The sequence below is a fragment of the Opisthorchis viverrini genome, assembly GCF_000715545.1.
Source record: "Opisthorchis viverrini unplaced genomic scaffold opera_v5_45, whole genome shotgun sequence".
In the NCBI taxonomy this organism is placed as follows: Eukaryota; Metazoa; Platyhelminthes; class Trematoda; order Opisthorchiida; family Opisthorchiidae; genus Opisthorchis; species Opisthorchis viverrini.
In genome coordinates, this window is record NW_008751701.1 from 806847 (window position 1) to 818034 (window position 11188).

Here is an 11188-nt window from a genome sequence, read left to right on the forward strand (position 1 = left end):
ATCAATGTTTATATATACTTTCTAAAACGATACAAAACAACTGAGGTGTATACCCCCCCCCCCCAAGAGTTGGATTGCGGTGAAAACCCAGCTAGCTTCAAGAGACGGGGGTAGTATGTGAACACTGCTGCACAATTGCAGAATTCATGACAAAACGAGGAGCAACTTTCAGTTAGTCAGTCAGTCTATCAACTTTGAAAAATGCACCAAGATCCGCTGCGGTTTCGGTTGCCAGTAAATGGGAAATGGCGTCAGTAGCCGGGTCATCTTCCGTTCACACACCACGGGTTCACACACCGACTACTGTTGATACCTTCTTCATCCCTCACACAGTCACTCTTCTCTCTTTCCTTATGCCGGTGCCACTGAAAACTGTGGACGACCAAACCTAAGCACTGACAGATGCGTTATACACCCATTGTCTCCAGCTAAAATACCTATGACTAAATCGGTCACCACGGCCGTACGCATACGAAAACATTCTCCAAACCTTGTCAATCGCCAGAGTCTTTAGCGGTGTCTGGCGGTCTAGGGTGCCTTATAACACTTTATCTTCTACAAGGGCAATCCATGAGAAGCCCCATGGACGCGTTCAGGTGTACACCAAGCCTCAGTCCGAGTTCAGTTCATCGCCTCTTTTGGTGTGAGGTAAGATTACCATCTCCTGTCATTGCCCTTCAAAATTTATTATTGACATCCTGCTTGAAACTTATATGCCTGTCTCTGAAACCTCAGCGATCAAAGTCTTCCCCGGGCGTTCAGTCACAGACATTGAGAACGCTTCTTGGTTCCAATCCTTCAGATTTTCAAATCAGTCTAAATGACCTAATGAATTCTGCCACATTGGTATGCGCTTCACACCTGCAAACTGTAGAGGGCTACTACAAGACTGCGCTGGATCAGACCGAAACCTCAAGCTCACAGGCCAGGCAATCGACGTGGCAGATATATCGTTTACCTAGGCGGTTGTACAAGTTCCGTCAGACCGGCTGGAAATAAGACCACCTCTAGAGTCAGGAAGACCGGGACAGCTGTTGCTAACCTTCGACAACTATGGAGCCGGCAAGACGTCAGTTTGGCTAACGACAGCAGAGTGGGACGGTGCGATCTGCACTGCCTTACCCGCAAGGATATTCGAAAGCCGTTAGTGTTTGATAATCGCCGCCTCCAAAGAACATAGTGATCAACCTCCCCCTTGAAAGACCCCTTCACAGACGTTCGCAGACGAACTGTGCAGGGGCGACTATCAAGGGGCATCCAGTCAAACAAGAATCCTTCCCCTATGGAGCAAGGGTGACGCCCACCCGGGAAAATCTTGCCGCATAGGTCTCTGAATCACCAGAGATGCGCAGCCGGAAGCGAGTGGAGAGTGATGGGGAAGTTTGATCGACTAGTGCGCTTGTGTGTCGAGTTCTGGTTCCAGATACAAGGCACACATCAATCTCAAGCGAGTCCAGTGTGAGTGAGAGCAAACATCAAAAAGCGTCAGACAGAGTGGGTGTCGGTCCTTGCGGATTGCTTTGGAGCCACCCGTTGACATCCCGTCAACGCCAGATGTCAACAGCTGTATACACAGCTGTATACAGCGAGACGACCCGGCTGATGGCACCACGCAACGGCCGATGTGGAATGAGTTTCATCGTATATGTGCGATTCATGGTTGTACGTGGGCTGGGATGCTGTCGGGACACTTATACCTTAACAGGACGATTAGGGTTCTCAACTTTAACCTTTGACTCAAAACCTGACCGCAAGGTAGCGGGGTTTGGCGAGAAATGCAAGTGCATTACCATTTTTAGAGAACAAGTGGCCACACATTTTCAACCCCCAACATGGAGGGTCAGGAGACTGTTTTTCAGGACTCTAACCATTGACCAACCCGGTATGAGACCCTGAGAGTGTACCACGGACACCCCCAGTATAGCCCAATAGGTCGCTAGGGTACACAAACCGTCGGTCCGGTAAAATTCGGTCTCCTCGTGACGGTGTTCAGTGATCTGTCTGACTTCTCTGATACATCCAAATAACCATTGGATATCGTCGAGATCGCTAGTCTTGAATGAAAACAGGAAATACATACAAGCAGGCAATGAGTATGAAGGCGCACGCAAATCCCTCAAAAGTCAGAGAAAAGCCTTAGGAAAAACCGAGCTTTGGTGCAGATCGAAAGCTCGTTAAATGGAGGCTTTCGCTACCGGAAATAGCCGTGCCCTATACCACTCATAACGACCGACCAACCGAGAGAAAGCAACGGTCAGTGAGACAATAAGTGAAAAGGGCGGCTCATTAATTCGCTTGCAAAAACGCCCACTGACCGAACAGTTCGCAGAACGGGTTTAGCTGGCCTCCTGCAAAGCAGCCTCTGGAGAGAGTGCATACGGGAAACTCAATTGCGGACATTAATCGCCCGACAGAAGTAGAAATCAAGTGCCAATTGTCCGTAATGAAACGAAACAGAACATCCGGACTAGCCCGCTTCAAAAGCGGACAAACCCTAGTAACCTACCTAACAAAGTTTATTGGCGCGATATGGAGTGGATGGAAAGTGCCTACAGAATGGTGTACGTTGACAGTTAATCAGGCCTTGAAAAATAGTACGCCCATGCTGTGCCAAAACCAGCGTGGCATCAGCCTGGTAGCTATGGCATAGGAGGTGCGCCATGATGTCAGCCCTCGACGGTTGACTGAACACAGAGAAAGGATGATGCGTGAAAACCAAGCCGGGTTCCGTAGTGCAAGAGGATGTGTCGATCACCGTTTCAGAATAGCTTGGTAAACGATCGGTAGTTTTTTATTTGGGCTACGTTTCGCTTTCGACACAGAAGTTTCATCAAGCCAAGTGGTCGCCTAATCTAATTGGCCAGTTTAAAGGGCAGACGGGGAACCAATCAGTAAGTCCTCTTCAGATTATCGCACTCGATCAATGTTGGGTGTCAATTAAAGGCTCTTGTCGGTCAGTGTGGCTGTCAAAGTCTTGCGTTGGTGGATTGGGGGAGTTTCAAATTAATTCTGATCGGATTTGGTTTGTTAATCTTCTACCTCAGGGTGCTTCAATTGATCAGTCACCTCAGGTGCCACTGGTAGATTTTCCTTGGTCTTTGTGGGGTTGTGAGTGCTGCAACAATTTAGTTGTGGGGGGTGGTGGGGTCAAGTGGAATTCAGATGATGACTACTCCTCCTTCTGATGACCGCACACCAACACGTGCCAGCTCGACTGATCCAAACCGTTCTCCACACGCTTACCAGTTCCACGCCCTCTGTTCTGTTAAAACTGGGGTGCTTGGCTATTTCTACATCCTCGCCATCAGTCCGCAAAGCGTTTCCCCTCAGAAACGCTACCATCATGTTGACCGTGTTTAGAATCGCACCGGTGCCATAGGTATTGGAAGTTAGCAACAGCTATCCTGATCTTCCCGATTCTATAAGTGGTCTTATCTCCAGCCAGTCCACCGGAACTTGTACGTCATCATCATCGACAGCATGACATCAGTGCTCAACACCGATGCTTCACTGCCGTACAACCATGATTTACTTGAAAGCCTCACTGTGAAGAAAAGAATAAAGATGGATGGGGCAGGAACTTAGTGCTATTACTACAAACACTCGGAGGTGCCTACCCCCCAGACACTCATTCATGCGATCTGGATAGAAACTGACAACAGGAACGCCACTGGCATCGGTTGGCAGCCATATCTTACAGCGTTTCCCACCAGATGCAGTGGGGATCCTGCAGGAGGGGGTGGCGACTAGCATCGACAGCACCCAAGCGTTTCGTAATCTCCTTCATACTTCTCTGCCACGTCAAGGGTTTGCCACCCCTATGCTTCCGCCACTCTGGGTACTTGTACAACTGCCTAGGTATACAAGTGTATCTGCCACGTCGATTGGCTGGCCTGCAAGCATGAGATTTCGGTCTGATCCCACAAGTCTTGTAGCGACCCACTATACTTTGCAGGTGTGAAGCGGATACCAAACCGTGTGGCAAGATTATTTAGGTCATTTAGACAAACTTGAGTATCTGAAGGATTGGAACCAAGAAGAGCGATATTGTCAGCGTACTTCATGTTTAGGAGCAATCGAGGAGGTTTCAGAGACAGGCAGAGAAGTTTCTAGGATGTCAATGATGAAGTTGGCGAGAGAGAGAGTAGAACTGCCTCATGCCAAAAGAGGTGGTGAACTCAGACTGAGCGCCTCCATGGGAATTCGCACAGATTGTCCTAATAAAAGATGAACGTAAGACACCGCCCAGAAATCTGACGACTGACGGTCAGAAACAGCCTTCGAGTCAAGAGACAAGATCGCCGATGGATATCTGAAACAGCTGTCGTTCAACAACCTACCTCGATGTAAGACTACGGTCTGCACCTCCTCAGCGATGGTGAAACCCTGCTTGGCTTTCACATATCTCCCGATATCCGATCGAACCCTGCAAAATAATGCTAGCGAGCACCTTGAACGCAATGACTATCAGGCTGGTTCCTCCAGGGTATTAGCATGACCTTCATGCGCATTTTTGTAAATTGAGGCCATGGTCAATGGGTGTCCTGCTTTGGTTCCAAACCTTCCGCAGAGGACCCCCAGACAGCTTCCTAGGGTCTCACCAATTTCAAAAAAAGCAGAAGCAGCCTATCTTGGAGAGGTGCCGCGTCGCTTTGGAGGAACCATAGTTCGAGCTGGATTCCTGTTGCTGATGGCAGGGCGGTAATAGTTCAGTCACGCTCGTTGGGTCCTTGTAGAGATTGTGTTAAAGAAGTTCGATTGCTGAAGATGCGTTTTTCGGATGAATTACCTTGCCATATTTTTCGCAAATCGTCTCGCCGACACCTATCCTTTTTTGCCAGTTGATAGAGCCATCTGAAATAGGATTTGGCTGTTGCCTGCAGCGACAGCTTTCTCTATATCTTGGGTCTTTAGAACCTACCAGCATTCTCTATCATTCTTCAGGCTCTTGAATATCTGGCATCGAGAAAGCTATGTGCATCATTTGGTTGCTGACACGGTTTTTCTGGCGGCCGTGGGATCCGCTCGCGCGAGAGCCAAGAGCATTACTTTTTCCACTTTTTTCCGTTCATTACCTCCGTCATCGATGTTTTCCCAGCAGCCTTCTAGCCTGATCATCATCATCATCGACAGCATGACATCAGTGTTCAACACCGAATATTCGCTGCCGGTAACATCCAGCCAGACCAGCTCGATGTTGCTGAGCTGTTGATACTGGTTGGAGTTGAGCGGAGATGTTCACCATCAGCGTGCGTGGTCCTGAAACATGAACTAATTCCGCCCCACGGCATGATCGGAACCAAGTCGCGTATCCGGAGGAAATGAAAACCTTTAACCGACTATTCATTGGTAACTGACACCTGCATGGTGCGACATAGTCCATGACTAACTGGTGGTTGATGACCTTTAAGTAACGCGGTGTGAACGCTTGTGCTGGAAGTTTGCACTGGTCAGTAACAGACAATCGGTGGAGACCACACAATCTAGGGGGTTCAGCGGCTGGTTACACACACGTGGCCCAAATTGTGATTTGTCACCCGAAATGCGTTGTTCAAGGTCCCTTTAGAATAGCACGGCGTAGTGATCAACACGATTTATTGGCTTTGAGTTTGTATCTTGACCTGAAACCTATTGTGCACAAATCCAACCGTCAAACCAACAAACCGTTCAAACAGGTATTGGTGGTCTTCATCCAGCGTGTAACACGCGTTGAACTCACTTCCAGCGAGAATTGTCCGGGCGAAAATGCTTGTGACAGATTACTACAGCGATACGTCCATGCTCACATTTACCCCCATGGACGCTAATGCCATCTGAGACACCGAGGACGGTGTCAAAGACGGTCTCTGCAGAAACTGAAAACGATAGACACTGAAAGAGATATGCACATTTTATGACGATATCCCTCTGAGGCGCATTACGGACAGCGTCCGGTTATCATAACCGTGGACGAAAGCTAACGAAGAAGAGACACTCCATTGACACGCTTCATCACTAACCTGTAAGTCTTCTTCGGGAATTCTCGCCAATTCCTCTTTCGCCACGGCCACCTGGGTAGGTCTGAATGGAACTTACTTGAACCAGATCAGAGAATAAAATTACCTGAGTCCAGGTAGTTTGAAATCCTTGTTCACTTCAGGCCGTCGATAACCTGTTTCTGCAGGACGTCGCGGAAATCTTAGCAAAAACACTGAGGACGAAACAACGAGACGGTACCTGTCGTCAACAGGATCACGCCCTGTCATTTTTCGTATATCCTCATCAACATTTTTTAATTGCTCCTTAGCTAGCTCCAAATTCTGACGAAGTACGTCGATCGCCTCAACTGCAGTCATGACTCGTAACGTAAACTTTCAGATCCCCGCCTGAAATAATTAGACCAAATTAGTTCGAAGGGCAGGACACATACACAGATTTCACGACCTGCACCGGTTTCCAGAGGGTGATGTGGATCGAACCGCGCCTGGTTATCCATACAGTGAGTCCAAAATTCCAAGACTAGATAAAGTGGAATGGAGCTTGAGCCTGACTACCCTGGACCCGTGCCCATTCCCAGGCGGCTTTCTGAGACCGTAAAGCCGGTGGATTGTGATGAACGTTGAGCCATTCAGCTTCAACTAAGCATGATTTTGACGATGATAGTGAATAGAAAACAACGTTCAAAGTCAGCGAAGGTTGGCTGCTCTCTCCCGCGCCTGGGGTCTACCCTCACCTCGCCCACAACCCAGTAACCAGCCAGGTCAACAATTCATGCTCATGAAAAAGACCACTTCAGAAGGAGGTCCAATCCTTTCACTGAATATCCTGAAGGAGAAGCACCAGCATACGAATTATCCTGTAGGCCGGCAAAAATTTTACACAGCGATCCAGTGCCTCGATTCATGATTTTCACATCTCAGAATATGAACAAACGTAAAAAAATACTGTGGCGGACGCCCAAGGACCGTCCAGGGTATTGTTCAGGAAGTATAGACATCCTCAAGCTGCGACAGAAACAAATCCACACATCGTGATTTTAGCTTCTTTTCATTTTCCGTATTGTCTTCACAGTTTTCCATTTTTTTCTTTTCTCGAGTCTCATTCCCTTTTTTCGTTTCTCTGCATTTCTCTCCATTGTTTACCGTCAGTATACTCATGGACAGGGTTTTTGGTACTGCTGCACTCTTTCGTGGTGCCTGCAGCCCCATTGCCGTCCACTAGCGCGCCACCTATCCACCACAGTGCGTACAACACTTCCTAAGGAAGACCCTCCCCCCGGGCTGGATAAAGACCGCCTTGGGCTAAGTCTGATAATATGGCGTCGTAGAATCTAGTTCTCAAGTTAGAACACTGGGGAATCCCGGGATTTTATTGCGCCAGGCAGGAGCTTGTTTTAAGTCTTCATACCTCGGAGTGCAGAGGCTCCATCCCCCAATGGTTTTCACGAAAACCGCTTTAGCGATAATCCATGAACGTGCCAAATTTCAGGCCACTAAGTGGCCCCCAAATGTTTGGTACGCGCTGGGTTACACTGGAAAAGCTGCCCTCCTTTGGGTCGTGTCTTCACACAATACTACAGATGCGGACGCACACGGGCTTTGAAGGTTGGTGGCGATTCATCCAGTTATTTAATCTCATTATCCTGAGTGGGCCATTTTTGTCGCTGCTTTGCACAGCCCCCGGTCGTGATGTCACTGTGAGGGATGTGGCCTATATCCGTTGCACCCCGTCCCTGATGTGAATTACAAACACATCTGCTGGGTGCGTTGGGAGGATAAAAATCCGGTGACTGCGATGGCAGCATATGTTCGTGTTCATAAAAGAGGCCGAGTACGACCACTAATTTCAAGATTCTTTTTGGAAGATGCCGGTGATTCTGTGCGAAACTGAAACAAGGAGAGATCAGTTCGCGTTTCGTATCGTTTACGTATAGGATGAATTACAGAAGGTTCGATGTAGTCTAACAGTGTACAGCTTTCGGCAGTATTTCAATTTCCATCCTTGTCAATGTCAACGAAATTTCTTCTTTGCATTTGCCCAGTAATCTTTTTTTCATGCAAAACGTTGGTTAAGTGGGAGTGGTGTGCAAAATTACCTCGAGAAAAGCCGACGCTCGGTGGTCTGGACCGGTGGTTGTTGGGTGACAGTTCCGGCAACGTTCGAGATCTGTTAGCTGTAATTATTTTTGGATGACCTGTACACGGAGAATCGGTTTAGCGTCAGAAGCTCCAGAACAGCTGGTTTCCTTCCGAAAGTCTCGACCCGTTTTCGGCAGTAGATCTTACCTCATATTAAACCTGAGTGTAGGTGTCGAAGACGCCATGAAGATTACGCTACCCGTCCGTAAGATAGCGCCCCACGCTGTTATTCATAGTTCCCAACCATTCACCTGTGACCACCACCATATTCGTCCTCGCACGGTAGCCTGTCGGCCCATCCAGGTTGCAGAAGATGCTGCAGACAGTTGGTTATATAACCACCTGCCAAATCTTCGGCGGATATACATTCGGACAAGTTCCCTGATTGGAAGCTTGAAATACAGAAAGGTGGCCCACCTCCTGCCAACAATTTCCTTGCCCATTTCCGTGCACGGGATCGCATTTTATGTTGGGCCTGCGGCATTTGAGTACCAAAAGCCCCTCCCGTACCCTCACAGTCTACCTCTCCTCCTTTGTTGTAGCGCCCTTTGTGTAGAGATAACCCGGTTCCTGGTAATCTGGCTAAATCTTATTGGCGCACAATTAACCCCGAACCGTTATAGAGCCTTTGCTTTTCTACTGAAATATTTCGCACAAACAGGCAGTAGGGAATACAAGCCGTACATCTGCTCCAAGCTGACCGGTGCCAGTTGAGCCATTTAGGGATTTGAGGGTAACTCGAACATCGGCCGTCATCATATTACCGCAGCGCTAAGGCTCGAAGGACATGAGGCCGGTTCACTCCTCACTTGGAGCTTAGATATAACTTTCAGGCACCATAACTGGTGTGTTTCTTGTTCAGTAAATAAATGCCCGGTGAGCGTTCGCTTTAATTAGCCCGAAGAGTGAAACTTTTTAACTTGTCGTCCTCGGATTTCTGAATGTAAGCATCTTCAGATTGTTTGCTTGGACCCAATGTTTGCGCTTGATTACCTGAGTACTCCATTTAGCTTCGCTTATCTGTGGGTTCATATGTCCCATCACTTGAGATCTCTTTTGGTCAGTCTTAAAATATCCGATCTCTTGGTGGTCGGTTCAGTAATCCCATAAAAACCGGTCTAAACTTTTGTCTTAGTGCCTATCTGACGGCGCAGTGGTGTCGTTTAACTGTTGAAATAGCTCCTATAGCTGTCTCCGTCGCGTGACGAGCGCAGCATATAGACAAAGCTTACTTGTGCCAAGATCTCATTCAACTGGATCCTCAAGTCTACGTACTGCCGTCTAGCGATGACGCCTCAGAAAATGAAACGAGGCTTCTTCCAGCAACACAAAGACCTCACGTAGCTATTCGCCGATGGAGATGCTCCTGCGAGGAGCTCGGTTTCTACACCAAGTACCTTATGTCTTAATATTCTCTGTGCGGTCTTATCCTGAGATCTTTGTTTCAGGTCTGTTCTATTGCTTTCCTTAGCTTCCACCTCAACTAGTTTTGCTCAGAATTTTAAAGCATTGGGTGAAGATGGTTATCTGTTTCTAGCTCTTGGTATTCTAACACCAACATTCCGTTTCCACCCAAGCTAAAGATTCACCCAACTTATTAGCTCATAATCGATCTCAGGCGTACAATACGTTCCCCTTGCTGATAATTTCCATCAGCATATACACGCCGATCTGCGGTATATTCTTGGAAACATGGAATTACCACTGGATGGCATATTTTATGCATATTTGACGATATAATTCCAGGTTACCCCTACCTATAACAGCTCACTGGTGGTAAGAATTTCTCTTCACACGAACTTGCGGTGCTAAGGCATGCAGCGATGGCTTAATAATCTCACCGAAATTCGTCTTTTTAGCAGCAGGCAGGCTCCCTATACCTGCTTCGCTAAATGGCTCAAGCAGAAAATTTAGCTCACCCTATGTTGGGGATGGCGTGATCCGGCTGGTCGGGGCATGGCCACAAATAGCGGACTGAACGATTACCTGGTTTTTTATGGTTGCTGTAAAAATTTTCCTCAGTGCTCTGTGGAAGCTTCTCAGGTTTCTTGCGATGTGGTGAAGATGACTGCTCGCAGAAGCCATCGAGGATAAAACAAGATATGCCAACAACTTCAGTGTTTTAATAGGAAACAGGCGAAGGCCAAACAATAAAATATGCAAACGTTGATAATTATTGTAAGACCCAAACCTTACAGCGACAAGTGGATGCAAGTATATGTTAACCAATAAGAAACCGGTTTCATATTCTTTTCCGCTTTGCAGGCAACCTCTGCACACCTAAGCTCTAACGATTTAACGGGTTCCTTGTGGAATCAGTGAGATTGCAGCCATTTAGCCACTTATGTTAAGGGTCGAAAATGGTCAAAACAATAGGCATTATCGATTGAGCCTTTGAAGAATCACGGTATAACCCTTTGGAATCATTACCAATGCGCAACTCATAAATCCTTGGGGAAATCAGAGCTCAAAATCCGTGTCTAGCTGTTAAACACCGAAGTGTCTATTAAAAAGTTACCTTTCAGCAGCGTCATTAACAGGCTCCTTCGTTATACATAGGTTTGAGTAAGGATGTAATAACCCGCAAATTGGATGAATCGTTTTTCTGAGTTATCGCTAATCAAGGAGCCGGCTACAAGTTGGCCACGTGGTGTTATTTTTTCGAATGAAGGATACTTGACATCACATGGTGCCCAAGTGCGAGTTCATCGCAATTTTTGTCAGCCGCTTTCACGGATTCACGGATTCACGGATTGATACACAGGATCGAGGCTTTTGCCCAAGTTTCCCGGGTCGGTTTTGTTCTTGTCGGTCAGTGGCTGTCGTTCACCTGAAAGGCACAAGTGAAAAAAGGGTGTAGCACTGCTCAGTCGAGAGGTTATAGGAAGCACTTCACGGATTCACGGATTCACGGATTGATACACAGGATCGAGGCTTTTGCCAAAGTTTCCCGGGTCGGTTTTGTTCTTGTCGGTCAGTGGCTGTCGTTCACCTGAAAGGCACAAGTGAAAAAAGGGTGTAGCACTGCTCAGTCGAGAGGTTATAGGAAGCACTTCACGGATTCACGGATT

General features: G+C 47.5%; 2 protein-coding genes across 2 annotated transcripts in view; both read right to left on the bottom strand.

The window, feature by feature from the left end:
- The window catches only part of T265_03246 (hypothetical protein), a gene marked incomplete at both ends in the record, with an annotated part of 17535 nt that extends 11200 nt beyond the window's left edge, over window positions 1–6335 (bottom strand). The window contains 2 exons of the mRNA XM_009167679.1: window positions 6000–6060; window positions 6103–6335. Of these exons, the coding sequence (XP_009165943.1) occupies window positions 6000–6060; window positions 6103–6335 (294 nt within the window). The remainder of the gene's footprint in view (window positions 1–5999; window positions 6061–6102) is intronic.
- A 2029-nt stretch (window positions 6336–8364) lies between these two features.
- Window positions 8365–8601, bottom strand: T265_03247 (hypothetical protein; the record flags this gene model as incomplete). Its single annotated transcript, XM_009167680.1, has 1 exon — window positions 8365–8601. The coding sequence occupies one exon, from the start codon at window positions 8599–8601 to the stop codon at window positions 8365–8367; it is 237 nt and encodes a 78-aa protein (XP_009165944.1).
- Between the last annotated feature and the right edge of the window lie 2587 nt (window positions 8602–11188).